This window comes from Dromaius novaehollandiae, chromosome 23 (genome assembly GCF_036370855.1).
Source record: "Dromaius novaehollandiae isolate bDroNov1 chromosome 23, bDroNov1.hap1, whole genome shotgun sequence".
Taxonomy (NCBI): Eukaryota; Metazoa; Chordata; class Aves; order Casuariiformes; family Dromaiidae; genus Dromaius; species Dromaius novaehollandiae.
Genome location: NC_088120.1, coordinates 7,469,509 through 7,494,686, shown reverse-complemented (window position 1 = coordinate 7,494,686; position 25,178 = coordinate 7,469,509). Strand labels below are relative to the sequence as shown.

Here is a 25,178-nt window from a genome sequence, read left to right as displayed (position 1 = left end):
TTATTTTTGCAGAATTATTTCTTTTCTCCAAACTGCACTAGGCAAGAGCCCTAAATTCCCCTTCAGAAATAATAACAGTAAAATGTCTTGTGTCAAACGAGCCCCGGGGTGACGGCTGCCTCCCCCCACTCCTCCTCGCTTGAATGTTTCGCAGCCCGTCGAAGCCGGGCGAAAGAGCTCCTTTGGGTACCGCCTTGTGTTATACACTGACCAGGCAAAGCCCAGAGGTCCAGAAATAGCAGCTGGCCGCCTGTCTTAGCAGAGCTGTCGATAATCCGGGGTGACTTGTGCTGATCGCACTAACTATAGCGCACGGGCCTTGGTGCACGGTCTCCCGTGCTCCTCGCCCTGGTCCCAGACCACAGCAGCCGTGGCCAGTTGTGTAAACTGCTCTCTGTGCTGTGGATTAGGTGGAATTAAAGGGGTTTAAAAAGCAAGATGTCCTAAGATAAATATCTCCAAGTTCAGCCTCGGCTGGCCGTTACGTAACTAAATACTCTTGTTTTCCCGTATACATTCCCGCGTGCTATTAAGGAAACTTATTAGAGCAGCAAGCGTGCAGAAGGGCCTTTGCGCTGCCTCGCAGGGGTTTAGCTGTCACCTCCCCAGAGGTGACCGAGCTGCCAGGCTGCCGCTCCACGTGGCCATCGGGGAAGGAGCTGGGCCGCCTGGCGATGCTTGCAGCAGGTATCGCTTGGTTACGGCCCGCGGGGAGCCCCTCCGAGCCGCTTTCAGGGTAGGACGTTCAGGCAACTCCTTTCCAGCCACGAGAACAATGTGCTGCGCGACTGTATCTGGCACAATCGGAGGCAAACGCACACGCGCTCGCTACCACGCTGCGCATGGTATGCGGGAGGAGGACAGAAATAAAGCATTTTAAAGAGACAAACATCAAACCGAGAAACCCACAGACTGTTTCAGCTGCACTTCTAACACGGTGAATAGCTGTTTTGTGAGGCGATGGCTCTGTCGTGAGCGTATTTCCATCCTGGAGGTTTACGAATGGCTCTTGAATCCCATATCAGGGAATAAATACTCCATTTTCCCTCTGGAGTGGAAGGAGAGCATTTGGCTCTAAATACTGCAGTTCTCTCTTTACAAATCTGTCCTGCACCAGCTTGAGAAAGTGACGGTTGCAGCAGGAGTTGGTGGGATGAAGCGGAGGAAAGCTGCTGAATGAGTGACCGAAAGGGCAAGTCCCCGCTGCCTCGCTCCCCGCTCTGCTCCGAGACCTTGTTCTGCTGGTGTCTTTCATCTGGAGAAGTCTGGCAGGTCCGGGGGTGGCAGCTGGTGTCTCCCAGCTTCGCCCTGAAGCTGAGGGTTGAGCAGACCCTGCATTCATTCGCCACGTGCTGATCTTCCCGAGGGACTGGAGGAGCTTGTCCCACGCTTCAGCTCATCCCCTCTCCTGACACGGGCCGGGTGGATCTGTTCTCCAGACCGTGAGCCGGGCTCCGCTTCCCCGTTTGACATGGAAATTCTGCTTCTTGTGGGACATGAGCTGTTTTAGACATAAACAGCCCTCCCAGAGTTATGGTTTTGATTAGCAGCAACTTATGAATTGTTGATCAGTGACAGCTGAGCCAGTAAACATGAGCCTGTTTCCAAGTCCGGCTATCTCGAGCACGTCTCCCCCCTCTTTGTGGAGGATATACATAAACACAACATCTTACTTCACTTCTTAGATATTTTTTATGCTAATGGCACCAACAGCTTTGTGTAAACATCAGGGCTGTGTTGCTCTGGAAGAACTCGGCTTGCATGGCAGTGCTGTTACTTTTTTCAGCCACTGGCTGAAAATATGTAGGAACTTAAAACCCGCTGCAGTTGGTACAAGGGCGGTTTGTGGAGCGCAGAATGGGTCCAGATCAATAGAAATACAGCAGGGCTAGGATCAGTCTAAGAGGCAGGTCTTCCTCTGCTCAGCTGGTGCCGCGGTGCTGTGTGTTGTGGTGGAATTAAGCCGTTCTGTGATGTGCTGCAGGCAGCACACCTTGAGTTGCAATGGGCGGAGGGAGGCCTAAGTATGGAGATACAGGGAGACTTTGGGCTATTGGCTGTGGATTTGGAGCATCTGAAGGCTAAACTTGTACAGAAATGAGTCTTTTGGCTCTTCTGTGCTACACCCTTTATTAGAAATTAGCTGCGAGCTGGTACCCAAGCAGTTTAAAAATGGGAGCGATGACCCTCCTATGGAAAACAGAAGGACGTAAACCTGGAAGCACCATTTGAATGGGGTAGAAACCTGCTGAGGCATTAGCATCAGGTTTTCCCAGTGGCTCCGAAAGCTCTCTGAAGATTAACAAATGCAAGTTTTCTCTTGCTTTGTGTTAAAAGGAAGTAAAATAAATGTAGCCCAAAGTGTAGAAGAGGGTAGCATACTCCTAAGACGTGTCAGACTGAAGTCTCCTTGCTTTTTCCAGGAAGGAGCTGGCCTTCTTTCTGTTAAACTCTTGAAAGGTTGTAAAACCCAGACACTGAACTAAGAATCTGAAGCTGAACTATAACTGCATTGCATCTCTTCTCTTGGGCCATAAAAGCAAAAGACAAGTGAATAACTTTGCTTTGATTTTTTTCAAAGAACGTGAGGACTTCCATGAATTTTTGCAGCCTGAGACTATAGTGTGAATCGACATCAAAGCAAAATCTTCTTGCCCTTGTTTCTCTCCGCAGTCTGCAGAAAAGCTTTTGTGCATGCTTATCGTGCTCTGAGTATCTGTATCTAAGCAAATCTCACCCACCTTTGCTCCTGCTCCTGCCGCCTTCCCCCGGCGCGGTGCTGTGCTGAACCTGATCCGCTTTGGTTCAGCTGCGAGCGTGACCGGCCCGATGCCATTCCAGGCGGTTGGGGTCACCTGTTGTGACTCTGTTAAAGAGCTCCAGCAGCAGAAACTTGACTTGCAGGCCGAAGGGGGTCTGGAGGCTGTGCAATGCACTCGCCGCCTTCGTGTCTGTGCTCCATCTCCCCAGCTCGCCGCTTCTAGCGGCTCCGCAGCGACAGCGGAGGGTGCAGCCGCGACGCGAGCGTGGGAGGTGGGACGGTGCAACCCCGTGGCTGTGTCTCTAGGGCAGTTTCTGCAGGGAGGGCTGCCGAGAGCGGGACTCCTGCGCACACCACCTCCGGGAATCCTAATTAATTGCTGGGGAGAGCGTGGAGGCACACCTTGGGCAAGAGGCTTATTTACACAAGGTCTCTTCCTTGGTGGAAAGAGTCTTTTGCATGTCCTCTAGACACGTGGGGAATTTTCAGCAATCCTGTACGATGTCTGAAAGTGGCATCCTCCTCTCTGTCCTGCACGAAAGGCTCTTGAACTAAGCAGTCCCGGGGGTGCGAGAGCAGCGGTCCCCGCGCCTGGCGTTTGCTAACGGAGGTTCTCTTGCTTTGCAGAATGGGCAGGCTGCTCCAGAAGAAGGTGGGAATCCTCCATCCCAGGTAAAAATGCAGCCGGCTTAAGTCTTTCACTCATCCCTCGGCGCTGCATGTGGTGCGTGAACTGACTCTGTGAATGGGTTGGGGAAGGCTATTTTTAAACCCTTTAAGCTGCTGCTTTGTAATCTGGATGAGTGCATGTGGGTGCGTGAGGGCCTGACGTGGGGGAAGACAAACCCTCTTTTTTCCTGTCTCTCTGGCCATCCAAACGCATCTGGAAAGCTTCCCCAAAGCAGCGTTCAAGGTGATCTTGAACTGTGCGCAGGAAGAGCCACCTCAGTCCAGCACACGGGAGATGGACCGGTGGCCAGAGCAGAGGGCCAGAAGCGAGGATCCCTGGGGTGTTCCGGTGCCACGTCTACACCCTGCTCTGTGTTGTCATCTTGCCAGATGGGGTGACAAATGCAGGAGTATTTAAGTACTTTGGGATAGTTGTCGTTGCTGAGGGCCTGGTATCTCAGTTTATTCCCATGGCCTCGTGGGGCTGGGAGGAGTCGCAACGCAAGTTGCCCTGTGTCCCCAGCGACGTTAGCAGGGAGTAGTAGAGGCAACCGAGCTGCTGTCTCCCATGTTTTGGGCTGTGGTCTTACCTGCTGGGCCTTCTTCAGACACCTAAAGTTCTTCCTGCTCTGCACACGAGCAACAGCATGTTGCGGGTCTTGATTTCTCTGATGTGAGCCCTTTCCAGGCAGGAGACCTGTTAACGTGGGTTTTTCCTACCAACGTAAATTGTGCCCGTACTTCTCTGTCCTGCAAGATACTGTGCACGGCAGTACCTGAAAGTGTAAGTCTTTCAGGATTTCCTTCTCTAATACGTACATGATGTGACCATGAACAATGTGTGTGTTTGATTTGGCTTGGGAGACCTTGCTGAATGGCTTGTCTAGGGTTCGTCCCACGCCCTACACTCAGTGAGTGCCCTGAATCATCTTCCTTTTCTGTGCTAAAGGGCAGGGAAGCTTCTTGTCCAACATCCCACAGCAGGTTGGGAAGGGAACTGCAAGGGCCCTGTGCTGGTACAGGTGTCCTGCTTTGCACTTTTCCAAGGCACCGTGGCCAAAATGCCTGTGCACAGTGTCCGACCATCCCATTTTCGGTAACTTCTTAAACGTGTGAAGCTCTGTTACGTGTTCCTGAAATAGCCGCTTTAGCATTTTCCAAGTTTGTACAAGGTACGTATTCTACCAGCACACAGACAAGTGAAATCCCTACTATAAACACATACCTTAAACTTCAGGGCTGACTCTGGCACTCCAGACCAGCCCTGATGCTCCAGATGGGGGAAGCAGGCAGGCAGTGAACTGAATGTCGGAGTATTTTTATGTTCTTTTGGGGGTAGACGCTGTCATCAGCAGCTTCTGGCACTGACTTCTTGTTTTTGCCCATAGCAAGGACTAAAGGAGAGAGCTAAGGCAGCAGTAGAGGTTTTGAGTTGTGTACTCTTCAGCTGGAAGCTGTTCAGGATCCCTTACGTGCCCCTCAAATTTAGCATGTGCTGTAAGGGTAATAGGCACCTTTATTCTAGGATTGTATTTGCTATCCTGTTGCAGCTAATTCTGTGATCTCTTCTAAAAATAACCCGAAGCAGCAGACAACGGGGATTACTCAACACCCAAACAGGAGTGCCAGCCCTCCCCCGTCCCCATAAGTGGGATGCTGCCAGAAGCACAGTCTTTATTTAGCTGGGCAATAACCAAAGAAACTTTGAAAAGGAGGAAATCCAAGAGTTCCTTAAAAGAGCTGGGAACTTTGCACCTGGTAGCACAGGACTGATGCTGTCTAGTGCCTTAGTCTTCTCTATCCCACCGTCCCACCTGCTGTTGCTGCGTGTTGGGGTCCCTGGGCAGGCAGCACAACGATGGTCACTAGAGGTGCAGTGAGGGGATGTTTTGGGCCGGGCTGGCTGTGGTCTCTGAATAGCCTGATGCTTTCAAGCTGCCTCTCTAACTGCAACTCGGCTTCCTGCTGAGGACATCTGGTGCATTTCACAACTTCTTGTGGCTTTTTTTCTTGTGTGGATTCCCACCTCGCGAGAAGAATTGTGGTGCACAAGTCCCTGCAAGTGTCGTACCATGGTGTTTTTATCTGAGTATCTTGGAAATGCCTGCAAGATCCTACGGGCTGGGCAGAGTTACCCGGAGTGACTGCCCCTCCTTGCATGGCCATGGGGAAAGGAACCTGGCTCTGCAGGGTCAGGGCCACGGCAGCCTCTTTCCAGCTTGGGTGCCGTAAGGAATTTGCAGGTTCGGAAGCCGAACCCTCTCCTGCCAGTGAGCACTGTCCTGAATTGCTGATGCCTGAATCTTTGCTTATCTGGATGTTCCCTACTGTAAGGAGCTTGTGATCAGCCAGGCAGTCCGGCCTCATCCCTAAAACCAGATTGCTAATCCAGTGCTAAATCGAGCAGGCCACTTTTGGAAGAGAGAGGTCTACAGGGATGGCTCTTTTTCCCCCTCCCCTTGGGGTTGTTGTTTGACCCGTTGGCATTTGGCATTGGCTGTAGGATGGCAGCAGTGCAGTCGGCACAGGGTTTCGGTGCAGCTTCTGGGGGCTGCTAGCAGAAGAGCTGTTCTTCCAAATTCATGTTGGCGGTGGAGGCCCCGTGGGGCAGGACTGCTGCCCCCAGCATCCTCCGCGTTTCGGAGAGGGCTCAGGGTCTGCTTCCCTCCGGTTTTACCTGTTTCCTTGGACACAGCCCGGGCTGCTGGGTGTCCTTCCACAGAGGGAAACATCTCCCGTGACAGTCTCTGGTTGACCCTCCAGCCTCCCCAGCGGTGCTGCTCGTCTGCACTGGTCTTGGTCTCGGTCTCGCCCCAGAAGCAGAGCGGAAGGTCTCTTGCCTCAAAAGCTGCTCTGTGCCAGGGCTAATTGGCAGTGCTGCGCGTTGGTCTCTAGGTACTGAATCTCATTCCCTCCTATGTTCTTTAGATTTTAATTGCCAGGTAGGCTGAAGACTTGTTCTCGTTCAGCTGGGGAACAGCAGCAGAGGGCTTGAATTCAGGAGAAAAATGGAACCTCTCAGAACCGAGGTTTTGCAGCCTGCTCTGTAGCCAGCTTGGCTGAGGGGTGAGCATGTGCTCCCCGAAGGTGCCAAGCGTGAGGAATTATGCATGAAAGTACGACACCCAATTAGAGAAATCACTTCATAATGAAGAGCAGAGGAGTGGATTTGCAGTGCTGAGTGTGCCCACTCTCTCTCTGGAGGTAACGCAGGCACAGGCTGGGGGTGCTGATCAGCTTGTTCTTGGGTGATAATCACAGTGCGCAATGAAAACCGGGGAAGTGAATAAGTAACCTCTTCCAGCTCTGCTTTGCACCATAAAAGAGACCTTTGAGACCTCGAGGCAGGAGCGAGGGCCTGCTCGGCTGTGTGTGCCAGATGCGCGGTGCCCCACCTGCCTGGTTCGGCTGCAGACCGTAACTGGGACGCGGGGAAGGGGAAGGCAGCTCTTGCCCAGATCTGTGCAACTCCTGCTAATTCATCCACGTATCCTGACCAGGAAAAGCTTACAGAGATCCCTCCCCCTGCATCTGCAGCAGGGGAAGGTAAAGGAGAAATACATATATCACCAGTGTTAACATTAGTCTGTGTTGCTCTGGACTAAGCACTCTGCTGTAATGCCCTAGTGATGACAAAGACCTCTGCAGATGTACATCCTTGTACCACTTGCAAGCACGGCTCTGAACTCAAATTCTTTGGGATGAGTTGGAGGAAGGAGGGTTGTAACCATCTACCCGACAGCTGGAAGAAGAGAGGCTGCAGCTCCGGTCTCGTCTTCTCTGTGGTTCAGCACAGAGCACTGCTCGGCTAGAAGTAAGGCTGGTTCTTATTTCTGCTGGATTCCTCGTACCCTGCTCGAGGTACTTGAGCCCAGTTCTCCAGTCTGACCTGCAGCCTGGGCGCAGCCAGAGCATCTTTGTTGCAGGCTGGGTTTCACCGCTGGTGAGGAATCCTCCTCTGACCTCCAGTCACAAACTGGGAGTTGTCCCCGCTCCTGCAGCGGGATGCAACGAAGGAAGTCTTTGTGCCGCTCCAGCGCGGCGTGCTGCGTTAGTGCTGGTTCCTAGCTCTTGTTTCCCGTGGTACATCTCTCTCCTCAGCCCAAGCTTTGTGCAGTGCCTGTTGCTGGTTGGCTTCGCTGGTTGTGTGGCAGAAACATCCGCTGACAGTTGTCCCGTCTTCTCTGGAGCTGCATGGCCAAGGGGGAGGTCAGATGGGGGAACGTAAAGCACCTGCTTTTCACAGCGTGGGTGGGAGAGAGTCATCTGAGACCTGCTGGCCACCAAAGGGCAAGTCCAGCGTGCCCAGGCGGTGGGGGTCTCTTGTAACCCAGGCCACGTGTTATCAGCACGGCGAGAGAACTTTAATTCCAGGCTGAGTGCAAATCTTGTTGACAGGGGACGTGTCCAGTGGTGTGATCCTCATCAATACTGGACACAGCTCTAATCTTGGCCTCTTAAAATGAAGGGTTTTAAAACAAACAAATGAAATGCTCTCCTTTGAAACGGAGACCTGGTGTGTTTGCACAGCTGCTGCTGTCTCCTCTAAGAGTCAGAAAGCTGTTTAGTGTGAGAAGAGACAGGTATCTCAGCAAATCCCTTCTGTCCAGTGTTCCTCTTTTTTTTTTTTTCTTTTTTTCTTTTTTCACCCCCCTGCAGCAGCTTAGCAAAGGTGATCCTGCTGATCCGGTGCCCGTGGTCTGTGCAGCACCTGGAATAACCCGATGGGAGCAGAACATCTCCTTGAGTGCGGTGTTGCCTGGAAATCTGCCTTCCCCTCTCCAGCGCGAGGACTGGCTGGAGCTACTGCCGCTCTTAACACTCGGCTTTTTCAGCCTGTCAGTGGTAAAGCTCTTAGTTAAACTGGCTGTTCCATATTGTCAGCTGAAGTAATCAAATGGTTTTGTTTTTAATGTAATGCCTGACAGCTGCCCAGCTCGTTCCTGCCAGAACGCTTGCTCTTCGTCCTTGGCAAGGCTGGCCTATGGTTAACAGCAAGCTCCTGAGCTCTTAAAAGAAAAAAAACCCCGACAAATAAATGCCTGTTTGAGGAGGCCGGTCTCTGATGAGCTGCAGACTCTAATGAATAATTGAAGAGGGGTCAGTTTACAGGACTCGCGCACGAGGAATGCAGCAAAGTCTGCAGAGCTCGCAAGCAGCGCTGCCCAACCTCCGCGCGTCGTGCCTGGCGTAGTTCCGACCCATCAGAACTGCTCTGGCTTCTCCTCGTCCCCTTTCCATCCTCCTTATGGATTAGTAGATCTGTATCCAAAAAGCCTCTTTTACTGGGGACGAGGTGGGGGGGGGAACAGCCCTCTTTTACTGCACGAGGTAGCTGGAGGAGACCTGTGTCATCCGTCCCTTCGTCAAGGTTTGCAGGATGAATTCTCGTAAGAAAATGAATGTAAAGGGGTGAGCGTCAATGCAAGAAGCGAGGGGATGCTCCTGCCAGCCCTTCCTTGGCCGTGTTTCTCGTGACTTTTTGAGCTGTGTGCCTCTTCTAGGGAGAGGAGTGAGGAAAGCCAGAGCGTGCTCTGCGCTTCCTCCGAGGGCGAGATGAGCCTTGTGCTGCTCTCTCTCCGAAGGAAGAGTAGGTTGGAAGTAGCCATGGAAGATGGGGTGGGGAAGCTCTGCGGTGGTGACGGTTCCCCGTGCCAGGGACAAGCAGCAGAGCCTGCCGACGCTCGTGACACCCCCAAAGAGCTCAGACTCGAGAACTTACTCATTTGCATTTGATTTTTGAAGGGGTCAGAGGGAGACTGTGTCCCTGGAACGTGCCACAGGTGCGTTATTTAACTCAGCTGTGGGTTGTGTTGGCCGGACTTGGGGGCAGCTGGCTTCGTCCCTGGCGCAGGTGCGGATCTGGCGCTCCCCCCGCAGACACCAGCCGTCTTTCCGAAGCTCCTGCAGCTTTGCAAGTGTCGGCGTTGCTTGGAAGCCGACGCGTGGTTTTGACACGAGCAGTGAATTCCTTCCCTGGTTCCCGGTGAACCTGAGAGAGCTCAAACTAGTGGCTTATTCGCCCGGTGCGGCCGCGGCGGTGAGGAAAGCAGGGGCACCGTCCCGGCTGGCCGGGCTTAGGAGAAACGCCACGGCTCTCGCGGTCATGATGCTCTAAGGCAGAAAGAGCCTTTCCCAACTGCGGCTTGAACCCGGGCCCTTCCCTGGCCAGCCCCAGAGTGCAGATCCAGGAGCTGCCACCCACAGATGATGAAAATGAGGGGATTCGTCTCTTCCCCAGAGGAAAAAACAGGAACGGGCTCTGTTGCGAGCAGCTGTCAGACCTCTCTGCATTTCTTATGCCCCTCCGCCTCCCGCTCCGAGGGAGCGTTCCTGCAAGGACTTAATCCACGCTTGCAGAAAGCACCGAAACCTCGGCCTCAGCAAAGCTTCTCGTGTGGGTCTAGGAGTCCCGAACGGCCCGATAGTCATTTTGTGCTCCCGTAAGCACTCGGGGACGTGGCAGTATTGATTCCTTCGCTGTAAGAGGAGGTGCGCTTAGCCGCACCGCTCTGGCTCAGGCTGGCCTAGTTGCGAGTCAGGAATACGCCGTGTCTGATTACAGAAGGGGGAGGTTATATCTGTGCGCTATCAGCAGGCCAGCGAGAAAGCGCTGTGTGCTGAACCGGACCGGGGCTAAAGGTGCCCATCGTGTCTGGGGCTGCCGCTGCTGCTGGGCTCGTTTATGGGCGCAGCGCTGGGACGGAGGAGCCTCGGGTCTCCGCATCAACAGAGCGGGGAAAGAAGAACCCCCTTAAAATGGCAGTTTTCTTATCTTGGGTGAAAAGGACAAAACGTGGTATTCTCAATATTCAGGATGACTGTAATCCTGTAACGTGATAGTTGGGAAGGGGAAAGCTGCCAATCTTGATGCTTTGCTGTCCTGGGCCAGGGCTAAGCAGTGTGTGGGGGGGGGGTTGCTGGCTGGCACAGTGTTTTCTACAGGCGTTAAAGGAAAATTCATGCTTGGTTATGGCAGGCGCTCATCCTGCATGCTCTCACCGGGGTGCTGGTAACGCGCAGCTCAGGGTGTGTTTTGCATGTGGTTTTTTTTCTCTTAATGCCGGCGTAGCTCAGAGCCTCCCCTTCGGATGGAGACAAACGCTTTACTCTCTCTGCATCTCGCACGTGTCCTTCCTAGAGGGTCAGACGGAGGTGAATTCTGTAAATGTGCACATACCAAAATCCGATGTGGACGGGGCAAAGGCCCTCCCGAGTCCCGAGACCGCTTTGGTGAGTATCTCGCAGCAGGAAAACTGCCCGCAGCGCGTGCTGTGGGAGGAGTGTGGAATTCGTGCCTTCTTGTGATAGAGAATAGTTTCCACATCCCACGATAACTCCAGGGGCAGCAAACAAGCCTCAGCTGTAGCTCTGAAACCAGCGCTGTGTTTCCTAACTCGGTCAGGAGGAGCCTTCGTTTAGCACCGCGCGGGCCTGGGCGGAGGGTAGGGCTTCGGCGCTGGTTCCCGAGAACGATACTCATTTAGAAAAGCCTGGGGCACGGTCTCTTGGTTTCACCACCATCAAAACATAAGTTCATCTGAGTTTGAGAGTGGACTAGCTTTTCTCCTTGCCGGGAAGCAATCTAGAGTTGCAGGAAGGGGAGGCAGTATCCTTTGCACTTTCTAAACGGAGACTAATTTGTTCCCTAGAAGCTACGTAATTAAGTTCTTCCTTATCTCCTGGCATTTGAAGGTGTTTTCCTCTTCGGTATCTCGTTTCAGCGGGTGCAAAGTCCTGCCTGCTGCGAGTGCTGCTCCTGTAGCTGCAGCTCTGCGGCAGGCCGGCGTGAGCCATGGGAAACCCTCTGTTCCGTGAAGGTTTTTGCCTGAGCTTGTGCCTTTAGCCCGATCTGCTCGTTGTCAGCTCATCCCAGCCAGTTGTGACTTGTGGTGCCTGGAAAGGGTGGAGAATTTTTTTTTTTTTTCCGTCTTTTAGAAACTTGCAGGATCTGGTGCCAGGATCCCTTCCCCGGAGAGCCTGGGCCAGGAGCGGGGAGGAGGACGGAGGACCGCGAGGGGGGATCCCTGTGTCCGTGCCAGGGCTTTTCTGCTCTCCCTGCATCTCCTCGCTGTTTGTCCCACGAGGGACCCGAGCTCTCGGGTGTAAAGCAGCTATTTTGGTGCTGCTGGTGAGATGAGTTGGTGACGGCGGAGCAGGTCGGAAGGGATGCTGCGAGGCGGAGGCTTCCCCTCTCTTTCCAGGGGTGCAGAATCCTCCCCAAAGCTATTTAGGCCGTGGGTCCGTCCCGCTCTTGCCTTCTGTTTTGAGAGCAGAAGCATGTTTTGGACTTTAAAGATGCTCCGAGTGCCACCTGCTGGGGTGAGCACGACCGGGGACCGGCGGCCCCGGCAGCCGTCCCTGCCGAGGTGGCCGCCCTGCCCTGGCGGCTCGGCCCGTTCCTGGCCGTGAGCCGGCCCGTCCCACGCTGTACCCGCCGGTCCCCGTGGCTGCTGCCCCACCGCATCCGGCCGGGCCGTCCCGTGGCTCGTTACGGCCGCTCTCCTGCGCGTTGCCCAAGAGCTGGTGCTGGTATCGCATTTGCGGCCTCCGGGATTTTGCAACGTTTCCTTCCTGTGATAACTCTGTCCACCTTCGTGGAAGATGATGTGGGTTATTTTTGTGCTTCCAAGAAAAGCGAGCTGGGGCTGTGGAGCGTGGCCCGGAGCTGCTCCCTCCAGAACTGGAGCAGCCTGGATGTTCCCTGCTGGAAGGAGCAATCCCCTTCTGGGGAATTGGCTGAGCCCTTCCTGCAAGCCTCTGGCGCAGCAGCCCTCCGTCAGGAACCACCCCCGTCGTTATCCGCGCTCAGGAAGCTCCGGCTGCCCGAGTCCCCGCTGCTCTTTCGCTGTGTTTGGAGAAGTGACTTTGTCCAAGACTTCCAGCTTCAAAGCTGCGCCGCGGGAGGCCCTGACTCCCCCCCCACCCCCCCGGGCTGGTGGAGGCTTTGGTCTGTCGAAGCAGCCTGTGCCCTTGTTCGGCGTGAGCGCAGCTTAAAGTGCGCCAGGACTAACGAAGCTGGCTCTTTCCCTGCAAATCCGTGTCTCAGATTGCTCTAAGAATCTCCCTCTTCTCTTAAACTCTCTCCGTGACCTGAAGCATTTCTGCTCTCTCGCTTCTCCCTCCTCCTACAAAAGCTGTTGTGAATTCTCTGATGTCAAAGGCCCGGGCCCGCCTCGTCCCTCCGTCTATAAAACCTCCAGCACTGAATTCTTCTGCAGCTTCTCCCGCTCCCAGTGCGGCTGGATCAGCCGAGGGGCTCCAGCGCAAGGCTTCGCGTCCCTCCTCCCCAGCCTCCTGCAGATGTGTGCCAGCACGCGCTGAGCTAAAGAAACCCTCTCTTAAAAAAACCACGACGAAACAGTGGTCAGACCTTCCCCTGGGGCACGCAGCCCTGCGATGGGTCTGTGCGGTCGGGGATGATGCAGGTAGCAAAGCTGCAGGGAAGGCCGGGTACGGCACAGGGAGTGTCGGCTAGAATTAAACCAGTTGGGACATGTGCAAGGGAACAGGACAAATTCTCCTCTTGGGCAGGAAGGTCTTTAAATCTATTTGAGGCGTCACATGATTTTTTTTTTCTTTAATTGTATGTGTGATATGTGTAAGCAAGAGCGATGGCTGCAGACTTTAAGCTCTCGAGTACATACTGGATAATTAAATGCCCACTTAATTAGAAAAAGCGAAACTCTTGAATCCTCCCAGCTGTTTTTTAACTCCGACAATTGAATGAAATTAATACGATCTTGCAAAATGTTCTGCTTGGCTGGATTTCTGGTTTTAACTTCTCTCCTAAGCTGCAGCGCAGGCTGCCTTGTCAGAACTAGGATTTAGCAGTGCCGGTTACCACGTTTTGGCTGACGGATTTTAAAATCTGCAACCTCTCTTGGTTCGCGAAGGTCGGATAAAGCGGGTCTGCTCCGGAGCTCCGGGAGCGGCCGGGGACTTCTCGGCAGGCGTCGGTCGGAGGCGAGGTTTGCTGCGGCGCTTGCCGCGCTTTCCTGGAAGGTGGTGATGGCAACAGCGAGCCGAAATCGGCAGCCGCAGACACGACCATCTTGCCGCTGTGGGCAGCGCTTCCTCTTGCGTCAAAATGGCTCCTGCCTCGGTGTCTGCGCGAGCTCGTCGCGGGTCTCCCTGCTCCGGTGCCTCCCGGCCCATCTCTCTCCGAGCGGGTCCGGCCCGTCGTCCGCGCTGGCTGATGGGCGCATGCAGGCGCGGGTGCCTTGCCGAGGATGCGCAGCGTGAAAAGCAGGAAAGATCTGTGCCGTGGGGTGACAAGGGCTCCCCGCAGGATTTCGCAGCCTGGGGTGGTCCCGGAGCACCTGAAGGTGGTCCACCAAAGAAGCGCAGGCAAAAGTACACAGCTGGGGCTGATTCTTTGGTTGCAGCTGAGCACAACCGTCAGCCTTGCCCAAATAAGGTCCTCGCACAAGGGGAGGCAGTGGCTGGTGAGGTTTCTTTGCTTTGTTTGTTCCCCTTTTTGAGAACCACCACCTTAAAAGAAAAACCCCCGAAAAACCAAAAAAAAAAGTTCCAGCCCGAGCTGGCTTGGCCTCTCCGCTCTTCACAGCAGCAGAAAGCGCCGTCGCTTCCTGCGCGAGGCTCGCGGGAGCCCTTGCTTCCCGTCTGTTGCAAGCTCCTTCTGGAGCAGGAGCGCTGCTTACCAGCAGCTGCTGCTCCTCCGTGGCGGGGATTCTTGCTCTGAAACATTGCACACCGCGGCTCCGCGCAAAGCTTCGGGAGCGTGGAGCTCCCAGGCTCCGGAGACCGGCACCCTCCCGCGGCCCCCAAGAGCGGTGGGGGCTGGAGGGGCCTCCACGAGCTGCAGCCCCAGCCGCGCGCTCAGGGCTGCAAGCGCCCGGGCGTCTTCATCGGCTTCATCGAGACCTTGGTGCTTCCTGGCCTCCAGCCGAAACCTCTCCTGAAGCATCTCTGCGGTCTGGCCTGGGGCACCAGTCCCGCCTGTGAAGCGACAGCAGCTGCCTCTCTTCGCGCAGCAGCTCTTCACGCCACCGGCTTCCTGTTTGTGAAGCGCCGGTCCTTCCCCCCCGCTTCGTGTGGCTGATACCCTTTCCAGCGCTCGCTGGGATGTAATGGGATCTTGGCAGGAGACAAAGGCCGTCCCTGGTTATTCTGGTTTAAAACTAGGCTTAGCAAGATGTCCTGTTTTACCGAGCTGATGCTAGACTTGCTGGAGCTTAGCCCTAAAGTCTCGTCTGCTGACGCAGAATTTAATTACAGCGTCTTTAAACCATGTACAGGGAAGCATTTATATCTGGCACCAGTGGACTTGGGGTCATCTTTCCTGGGAGTAAGGTGCTTGTGAGAGCAGGTTCACACGGGGTTATGGTTAGGTCTCGGAGCTTCGGTGCCAGCGTCTGCGCTGAACAGCGTCTGGGCTGCTGTTGCTCCGGTTGCCTCATCTCAGTTCTCCCGGGACCCTTGGGCATAGGAACAAGACGAATGATGCTGGTAAACCCAGTTCTGTCCCCAGCTTTTCGCCTCTGCCAAAAATACAGAATAATGCCTAGAAGCAACTTAAATCTGCTCTGAGAGGGTCAAACTCACTCTGCAGGTGTAAGGTCGCTTGGGAGTGTGACAGATGGAGACTTGCCGGAGCTCGGCCCGTGTGTTTCTTGCACTTAGACTCACGACCGGTCTGTTCACAGGCAGCCGCCCGAACCGCGGTTTCCCTGGGTATGTGCTGCACGCTTGGCCTCTCTGATATAAGGTGATGCTTCTCTGATGTATCCCCTTATGTTGGAGTTATTGCCTGTTTGTTTGGTACTGACCCCTCCTCTTGGGAGCAGAGAGAAGTGACCGAGGTCCGTTCTGTCTGCAGCAGCCCTGCCCTTGCTGCCTGTTAACTGCGTCTGCGGTGAAGAGCCGATGGCTTCTACTGCCAACCGATAACGTTTCATGGTCTCTGGGTTTAGCAGAGTGGCTGTGGGTTGGGCCTCCGCCTTGTGAAAAGGCCCAGGAGTTCAGGGGGCTGTTTCTGGGTGAGCAAAGGGGCGGGTGGGTTGAGCCAGACCCCTGGGAAGAGATGAGGATGCAGCTCTGTGAGTGAGCAAAGGGCCCTTGGGATGCTTCTGGGCAGACGTACCTGCAGTTTGGAAGCGGTTTTAATGCTGCAGTCCAGGGAGACGCTGAGCAGCTTGGCAGCTGCAGAAGTTGCATGCATCTGGAAGGAAATTCAGCTAGGAACGGCAATCTTGGATGTGGCAGCTGTGACTTTTAAGGTACGGAGTGGGCACAGCTAAAGGGATGCTGTTAAGTAGCAAGTGACCTTGCAGTGACACCGGTAAAACAGCTGGCGAACTTGTGAAACCATATAGGGCTTGCATTTTGCATAGATGAAATGCAGATGGCCTCCTGACGGGAACCGGGAGTAAGCACATGGCTCGCTCTTTTCCTTGCAAAGACAGGCATCGGGGAGGATTTATTCCGAGGCACAGGCCTGCAACCCTCCTTCCCCCTCCACCCCGGCTCCCGTGTCTGCGCCGTCTGACTTGGCCGGTTCCAGTTCCCATCTCCTTCCCCCCCGGTCACATTAGGACATCCCTGGACACAAGTGCGCTGCACGGAGCAGTGTCACTGGGCGGGAGGTGACTCCTGAGCAAGCGGGCAGGATTGTGCAACGCGCTCATAAGATGTCAGCGTGCAAACCTCACGTGGGGCCGCTCAGCACTTTCCAAAGGCCTGATCCAGCGGGGCGCAGGCTGCCAAGCACGGGGAGAAAGCGGCCAAGGGTGCAGAAAGCGCTTCCCTCTGGCCCCTTCCCGGAGCTGTGCAGTGCCGGGTTTGGACGGCCGATCGCACCAGGATCGCGTTTGTGCTGGAATAGGCACACACCGGCGTGCTGCTCGGAGCAGGGCCAGCGCGACTTCGGGGGAGAAACCTGGATGGAGCCTCCCTCACCGCTCGCTGGCTTACGTGGTGACTGAAGTCACTACTTCTGTGTCTCTTTTCCCATCTGTAAAGTGGGGGATTATAAAACCAATCCTCCTAAAAAGCCTGCCGAGATTTGCTGGTGGAAAGAGCCATGCATAGGCACCAGTAAAATCATCCAGCGTCTTCATTCGGCTGCCGGTATTGTGCAGCGATCGCCACACAGTGCGATTTCCCCATATGAAACCACAGTTTCCTTTCAGCGAAAACTCCCAAAATACATCCCGGTGACGTAACTACTACTTGGGGTTCTCGTGCTGGGCTGGGTGCTGCAGAGAGCTCTGAGTTCAGAAGCCAGCTTGCAAACTATGGGAGAATAGCAGCTTTGGAGATGCTGAGGCTCCTCTTTCGCAGCAAGCCGAGGATCCAGGAGGCAAGTGTCTAGCTGATAAAAAATATCTGCTCTGCATACAGTACTGTGCTCTGTTCTGCAGGACGCGAGGAGAGGTCGGTGAATCGCCTGACCTTAGAGAGCCAGGCCGTGTCCAGTTTTAATTAGCGACTTCTGTTTTGGAGCAAGGCATTTCTCGTGGTAGAGCTGTTCGCTAAGAAATGCCTTTCCTAGGTGCTGCCAGGATTTGGGAGTGTTTTGGGACCGGAGCATGTGTGAAGCAACAGAAATTAAAACAGCTTCTGGTTAGTTGTTGATGAATAGGAAGCTAAATGCCAAAAGCATAATGTGTTGCTAGCTCTTGCAGGGTTTTTTTTTCTTGCGTTCAGATGTGACTGTATCAACCAGCAAAGTGACAAAATGTAAGCAAAAACAAACCTGTCTCTTGGCTTCTGGCTTGTAAAAGTCTTCCTCAAAAAGGGGAAGAAGTAGGGAAGAGGACTTGTATTTTGAACTTCTTTGTCTTGGAAAGAAACTATATATGTCCCCAGCCCTGCTCTAGGATGACTAAGCCATCTGTGCAGTTAGCAGACGGCATTAAGAAGTTCAAAAGAAGTTGTCTCCTCCTCTGACTTAGAGCAACTTCCTGATTTCAAACCTGGCCGGTGGGCGTGGGTGTTCTTTAATTTTCCAGGAGCAGCAAATGTAATTTCCCAGTCGTGCAGGAATCTGTGCAAAATGGCATCCCCCGGGGCTGTAGGCGTCGGAAGATGGCTGAGAGCTCCCGGGAGCGGTATCTCGCGCGGGTAGGGTGGCCCTGCAAAGGGAGCTGCGCTCGCGCCTTTGGCAGAAAAATGAGACCCATCCCACGAAACGTGGCGGTTTGTGCACGCTCCGTGGTCGGGGCGAGGCCGTGGAGCCCAGGCGCTGGAGGAGCTGGTTTCCTTGTGGGTGGACGTGATGCCCGGAAGGGAGCGTTGGGGTTTCTGTGACCGCTCCCGGGAGCTCGGGAAGGGGTTCGGTTGTGGCTTCGTTAGATGTGTCAGCCAGCTGCCGAGGGCATCCGCTTCCCACCGCGGCAGAGCGGGACTGCTGCCGTATCCCGGATCGGAGATCTCAGCCGCCCCTGTGCCAAGAGGAGAGCGGCGGAGAGGGAGGAAGAGGTGAATGCAGTGGCCCCCTCTGATCTGATTCAGTCTTTCCGGAGCTCAAAATCAGTTAATTCTTAACTCTAATATCACCGTTTTCACGCAGCTTCTCCCTTCCCTCAGGGCTTGCTTTTTCTTCTTTCTTCTCGTCTCTCCCGAGCCCCTGTCCTACTTTCAGACCGCTGATAGCAAGGCACAGCCATCCTGCCTTGCTCTGCGCCCACCCAGGTGACCTCCTTGAGCCGTAGGACCCTGCCAGCGCCGCAGGCTCCCGTGTGCTGACCAACTACTTTAAAAGAAACAAGAGAAGTCGCTGCCCAAGTTGCTCTCCAGATCCCTTCTGTGTGCAGTCACATGAGTTTTATCTCCTCTGCAGCTGAAGACTTGAACCTCTTGGAGGAAATGTTTCAAATCTGATTTGATTTGGGGGTGATTTGTTTTTGATTTAAACTTCAGCTTATTCTTTCAAAAGCAGCTGAAAAAGCACCTCGCTGTGATAGCAAATCTACGTATGTGCGATAAAATACAGCAGGCCTGGGGTTCTGAGGTCTGACCTCCCAAAAACTTGCTCCTTCCCTTAAGTCTTGAGTTTTCGGGAGGAGGGAGTGCCACATCCCAGGTGAAAAGTGGTTCTTTTCTCAGCTCCTCTTAAATGCTGCTGCATCTCCCCCCATTTGGGTTCATAGGATCGTGCCTGGTCTTAGAGGCAGTGTGAACTAATATTTCTAATACTGCTCAGGGACCTGTTGTGGCAGCTGAGCTGGCCCTTCCCTGTCCTTGAGGGATGTGATGTGTTCCCCCGGATTGCTTTAGAAATGCTGAGTGTTCCCCTGAGGAGAAACCCGCTCTGAGTCCCGGGGCGAGGGATCCCAAACTTCGCAGCTTTGCAGTACTGGGAAGTCAGAACAGCGCTACCAGGACAAGAGATGCTTCTGGAGTTTGTCCAGATGTAGCTGAGAGTAAAATCTGATCTAGATGCTAATCAACTTGCCAAAAGTCCAGTCTCTCTCTTGAGTGGTGGGGCTGTGGATCTTGGGGAACGTGTGACCAATTTCCAGCACTTTGTCCTCCGCTGCCTGTTGTCAGGTCCATCGAAGCCTTTAATACCAGCTGGCTGCTCCTCTCCTGGCACCATCAGCACAACTCAAAATCACGTCCCGAGAAGGGACGTGTGCTGGGAATGCCACCAGTGACTCTGTGGATAGCTTGCCTGGTCCTGCTAAACTAGCCTGTTGGGAAAACATTAACCGAGAATCGCAGACCCTCTGTGCTGACGCTCATTTATTGTTCCGCAGGCAAAATCAGACATCACTTGGATAGAGAAAGACCTTGTGGACTCAGCAGACAAGGTAAGAGAGCCTGCCGCAGCCGCAGACGTGTCCCTCGAGGAGACTCCTGCGCTGAGTTTGCACTTTGTCCCATGACGGATAGTCCCAGCAGCCTGGCACGTGGGCATCGTGGGCGAAAGCGGCGTTCGCAAGTGCCTCTCTGAAAAAAACATCTTTTGCCACGCGTACCTCCCGGCCCATCGCGGCTAGGTGGAAATGCTAATACAGAAAGCAGCTATTAGTCACCTGCTCACGTGACGTCCCCGTCTTGTCTTCAACCTCCTCCTCTTTCCTCCCCAGCCCACACCCCTTCCCGTGCAATCATTTTTGTCTCCTTCTGTGGCTTTCTGATCTTGTCAGCTTGCTGGGGCTCCAGGGTTTTAGTGGCATGTACGTATAGCGGCTTTTCTGATTGCTTTTTAATGGCTTCTCTCCCCTTGCCGGGTGGCTGATAACAGAACATGTTAAGTTGTCCTAGCTGGGACAAAATTTGCCAGATCTTGGAGAAGCAGCTCCAGACCCACATGCAGAGACCGGCTGGCTGCTGCTCCTGCATGGATTAACTGAGCAGCTTGTGGCTGGTGATGCTCATCTTCGGGCTGCGTGCCGACGTGATTTCCAGTTTACTGGGACTCTGGTGGAATGAGTCTCCTGGAGACATCTCTTTAGCAACTGTTCAGCGCTGTTTCATACCGTTGATACCTACTCAACCTCCCAAGCTCCCTTGCTTTGGACTTCGTCACCTGTTGTTGAGGTTCCCTTGGTGGAGCTGGACCAGCTGGTGTGCTGGCGTTAAGTCATTTGTTTCTTTCGTTATGGGTTATCGGAGATCATGGTATGGGGGCGGAGAAGGCAAGACAGTCATAAGTAGTGCCGCTGGGTTCAAACCAAGATCCTCTTTTCAAACTCTGCGCTCTCTGGAGAAATTCAGAAGTCAACACTGACAGAGCTATTGTGAATGTCAAAGGCGTGTGGGTGTCGTCTCACTCATTTCAAGGGGTTTCTTTCTTGTCTGCACTTTCTGAGGTGTCACTCCAGAAAACATCTGTCTTTCCTGACCCAGTGGAAAGGTCAGAGGGGGATAGAGGCAAAACGATTGGTTTTAAAATAAAAAAAAACCAAGAAACTTAAAAACCTCTCCTCTGTCCTGCCAATAACTCTGAACAGTAGTGGGTTCAGAACATGTCCGCTCCAGAAATGCCTTTAAAAATATCCTGCATGGGATTTTCCTGAGTGGCCCTTCGGTATCTTCACCTTCCATGCCCAGGGGTCTCGTGCAGCGTAAAGCAAAGGTCACCCCTCCCTCCTGAATTGCAGAACCAGATGAATATCCTAGTGTGGACACTGCTGCCAGAGGACTTTCCCATGGGCTTGGTGCACCCTGAATCCCACCGTGCGTGACCCATCATCCCTAGGCAGGTGTGAGAGCAAAGATAGGTGCAGCTTTGCTAAGCGGTACCAGATTTCTGTGCGGTGTTTTGTTTGCTCTGCTCTTCCTTTTTGAAGAGTCAGTAACTTCTCAGAATATTCCCCCATTGTGGAAATACCCCAAAGCTCACAGCCTGGCATGAGAGTTGTGTGACGCTGGATGGAAGTCGGGCTGTTTAAACGAGACAGAGCCCGGTTTTTGTCAGAAAGCGTCTTGTCTGAACCAGGGCAACCAAATGTGAACGAGGAGCTGCGAGGTCTTTTTTTTTTTTTTTTTTTCCTTTTGAAAACAAAACCAAAAAAAAAGCCCCAACCACAAGCGCTGTTGCTGGGGAGTGGGAGCGTGAACCTGCCTCTCTGTGCGACTGAGCCGCTCGTCTTCACTGCGCATCTGCCGGCTGGGCTTTAACCACCTCTGTCTCCTCCGTCCTGCAACCTCAAACTTGCGGCGGCCATGTAGCGCCCGGGAGCCTCCCGCGTCCCCCGGAGCCTGCCGTGCTTCCCGAGGAGCCCGCGGCGCTGGCGGTTCCCGGGGCCGTGCGATGTTGAGCGGGATGGGAGGATGGAGAGGGACCCTAAGCTTCCTCGCATCTGCGCCTTCCTCACGCTGTGGCTGCACAGAAAACACCGAGCGAAGCCCTGCAGCCTGCCGCTGCCTGCCCCCAGCCCGCTCTCCAGCCCGGTTAGTACTGCCGCTAGCTCGCCCGGCTTGCAGGGGGAGGCTTTGGCTGTGGTCTGTGGCGCAAATCGCTCCTCCGAGGGCGCTGATGCTTCCGATGAGTCTTTGGAGCCTGTGGATGGGAATCCTGGTTTTGCTTTTTCTGTTTTCCTGCCTCGTCGAATAGTTTGCTTAATGGTGCCGTTGTAAGAAACTTATCTTGGGGCAAGTAAAGCCTGTTCATGCTGCAGATCAGTGGCACACGGGTGCTTTTGTACCAGAGACCTGTTCTGGAGTGCTGCTAAACAAGCCGTAGGGTCTGGTGTCCAGGGTCACTACTGTTGAACCGCAGTGGACTGGATGAGTCCACGGGAGGAAACCTCCTTTGTGTCAGAACGGTGCCAAATGGCATCTCGGAGCTCGTTCTCAGAAAGCTGTCGACACCGTCTCTGTAGGTGCCACTTTTGGTCTAGCTGGCACGTCCGTGTGTTTGCTGCCATGGTCTAGCTGGCAGGCTCCGTATGCAAATCCCTGCCTGCCTTGAGAGCACAGCTCAGCCTGGCGAAACCGCTTGCCGTCAAACGCGCTGGGTCCTGCTATTGGCTAAGGCAAAGAGTTCCCACAGCTGTGCAAATGCGTCGCTCCGCAGCTGGTGAGGGGCTGCGGTGGATGGATGCGTCCAAATTCCTCGGAGGTGGACACCAGAGTTAAGGGTTCCTCTCTGCGTAGCGGCGTGAAGCTACAGGCTGAAACAGGCCACGCAGCGACCCAAGAGCTGATGCTGTGCAGGCTTGGTCTCTCCCTAATGTTTTCATGAGGTCTGGGAGGTGGGGAGGGAAGAGCCCCCCCGTAGCCTACAGACAGGCCTGACTCGACAGACCCCTCCTGACGCTGATCTGATCTTCGAGGTGTCTAGGATACAGACTGTTTCTTGTACCACATCTACTGGTTTGGGTGACCCTGAGCAGGCCACTTCTGCACCTGAGCGTTTCGGTCAAGTGTCTGGCCACAGGACGGGGTGGGTGGCCGGAGCCGCTGCGAGCCTGCAGAGTTCCCCGGACTTGCCTCCGAGTCCTTCCCAGGGTCTCCCGCTGCTGCGGGGTCTCTCCTAGGAGAGCTGGGTGACACGGAGTGGGTGACGGGAGGGGAAGGAGGCCACAGAGACCTCCTGGATGACTAGTGCAGGCTGATGGCTCGAAATGGAAAAGTGTTTCCAGCTGTCTGCCATGGACTGAGCCTCCAACCGCAACCAGCAGCCTGAGGCGGCTGATTCAAGCTGAGAGATCGTATGGAACATGAAAACTTATCGTTAGAGAGATTGTAAGGTCTTTCTTGTCCGTGATTGCTGAGACCAGTGTAAGAACAGAAGGCAGGTTAACGCGGCGACAGCTTCCACCCCCTGCCCCTTCCCCGAGCTTGGGCTGCCCGTGCTGCACCGCTGCGAGTGCGGGTTTCTCTGCCGGGACTTTGGGTCTGAACAGTGCAGGGTCGTGAGAGAATAAAGCTACCAACCAACATGGTTTGCATGGAAGCAAAGCCACTTCCTAATCTAGAGAAAAGCCAAGCATGACAGTGGGAAAGGAGGGGTGCGCGGTGCCGTTCTGCAGGTAGGCAACCACATCCGCGTGTGTTTGGCGAGGTTGCCCTGCCCGAGACGGTGCTCGGAGGGTGGGGAGAGCGGGCCGGGGCGCAGCTCGTGTGGGAGGCAGCGGCTGAAACTTGGTTCCTGTTGTTTTTGAAAGCTGCTTTGATTAGGAGAGTTCCAAACCAAGACGCTGAATAGATTTAGAAAACAGTACAACCTTCCTCCCCTACTGCAGAAAAGGAAAAGCTAAACAGTAATTCCAGCTTTCTGGCATCCTCTGATGGCTACACGTGCACGAGGGTCAGGGATCAGCTGGGTTTAAAGCCCTTTGGAACAGAACTGCTTGCTTTCAGGTCTAAACAGTAACCAGCGATGTCGGACATGGGCTGGTGTGGGACTGACGTGCTGAGAAACCTGGACTTGCCCTTGCAAGGTGTCTGACCACGGGGAATTTCTGGCTGGAGTAAGATTCACGTCTGGAAGTGGGAAGCCGAGCGTAGCCTGCCCCGTGGGCTCTCCCCACCGTCGATCACGAGAGGTGCTGGAACACCGTCCGGTTTAGAGGAAACCTAGATGCCTGCATATAATCAGAGAGGAGTAGAAGGAAAGGCACAGCTGGAAGACTAGCGGCACAAAACCTCTCTTTATTTCTGGAGAGGCAAACAGAAAGCAGCACAAGGTGTTTCTACTGAGTTGAGTTCTGGGCTTTAGGCACCGCAGCTACAGACAAGTTTTGCTGGGGAAAGGAAGTGTTTCGGTATCACCTCAATGTCCGTGGCTGTTCTCATGCTCTGGTTGGGCAGACAGTTCTGGCCTAGCTTTGTTGGTCGATTTGTTCTAGTTACTTCCGACTAGATCTTTTCTTCCTACATATCTATTTTTTTTTGAATAAAAGAATGTGTTTTAAACAAAACATGTGCCAGAGACCTTGGCTTTCCCTCAATCTTCCTGAAGGCTTGAGTCTGTTAAAAAGCATCATCTGTATGTGCCGAAGATGCACTAAGACTTATGTTGCAGAGTTGCTCAGATTGCTGAGCAGATGGGCTCCAACATGTCTGATTTTTGCCAGCCCTGTCCATGTTTTGACAACAGTGCTGTATTTTTGTGTTGTGGGATTTTTAGTGGCATAAACACTCCTGTTTTTGCCACCCGTGCCTTAAAAAGGAAGGTGCTTTCAAAGCACTCTTCTGAAATGCAGTTCAAAGAAATACAACACCACGGGTGCAAGGACGAAGGCGCACAGCACTCGGGAGAGTGCAGGGTATTTAGCAAGGCTGCTTGGTGGAAACCTACCAGTGACTTATTTGTTCCAGGCGTTGAAGCCGGGAGATACCTATGACAAGCAGCAGTATTTATGGTTCTCTCAGATGTGGTTCCTGTGAGTTTGTAGCTACCATCCTTGCTCCTTCATCTGATAAGGCTTTTTTCCCTTGTTCGGGAATATGTTCCCCCTCAACCATGTGTCCTCTTTTTCAGGGCGAAGGCGTTGTGAAAGAAATCAACATCACGCACCATGTGAAGGAGGGCTCCGAGAAAGCGGATCCCTCACAGTTTGAGCTTCTGAAGGTTCTGGGACAGGGCTCTTTTGGGAAGGTGAGTTCACTTCTTCCTATGTGTCATGCCAGGCAAATTTTTTTGAGAGAGTAGGTGAGAAAAGGGACTGTCCCCAGTGTAACCACTATCCTGATTCTTACCCAATCATGGCTGGAACAACCCACTTAGCAAATGCTTGCTTCTGACTTGAGAGGCGGCTGCAGAGATGTATGTCCAGCGCTTCCCTGGGAATTTCTTTTTTTTTTTTTTTGATGATGATCGGGAGGACAGGAGTAGGATCCTGCTCGTGAACACAGGTGTTGCGGTGGGCAGAGGGACCTCCTGCAGCCCTCCGGCTGCCAGGCTGCTCGGTTGAATCGAGGACTTGGCGGACTCGGGCCATGCCCCTCGCTGTTCTCAGAAAGGATGCTGTATGCAACGGGCTGTCTTCAGCCCTTGTGTACGGTCCAGTTTCCCCTCTGTGAAGGGGGAAGGAAGTAGCCTGTAACTCTTATCTATTTCAACTTGCAAATAATCCAGGTCTCTTGCAGACTGCTCGTGCATTGAGTCTGTAACCTAATGTCAGTCAGTTACCAACACTAATAGTAAGGGCTTGTGTAGGACTGGGTGCTGCTGCTTGTGCAAACACAGCAGTGGGCTTTATTTGAAAGAATGGCAGTGTCTTTTCAAAGCTGTCTAGATCCGAGTAGCTCAGGACATCAGGGAAGGGAGGGAGGTAGAAATCCAGAGAGGGTGCAGGGCCTGAGCTCCAGGGAGTCGGGCTTG

At 53.9% G+C, this 25,178-nt stretch overlaps 1 protein-coding gene across 13 annotated transcripts in view; it reads left to right on the top strand.

Moving 5' to 3' along the window:
* Window positions 1-25,178, top strand: part of RPS6KA1 (ribosomal protein S6 kinase A1) — a 42,306-nt gene that overhangs the window by 4,142 nt on the left and 12,986 nt on the right. For 2 of the 13 annotated variants that reach the window (XM_064525026.1, XM_064525025.1), the window contains exons 2-5: window positions 3,389-3,433; window positions 8,090-8,275; window positions 19,156-19,209; window positions 24,336-24,452. In XM_064525026.1, coding sequence (XP_064381096.1) covers window positions 3,389-3,433; window positions 8,090-8,275; window positions 19,156-19,209; window positions 24,336-24,452 — 402 coding nt within the window. Of the gene's footprint in view, window positions 1-3,388; window positions 3,434-8,089; window positions 8,276-10,387; window positions 10,664-16,697; window positions 16,755-17,734; window positions 17,876-19,155; window positions 19,210-21,163; window positions 21,299-24,335; window positions 24,453-25,178 lie in introns of those variants that run through there. The other 11 variants (XM_026098099.2, XM_064525027.1, XM_026098102.2 and 8 more) reach the window with 8 other exon arrangements.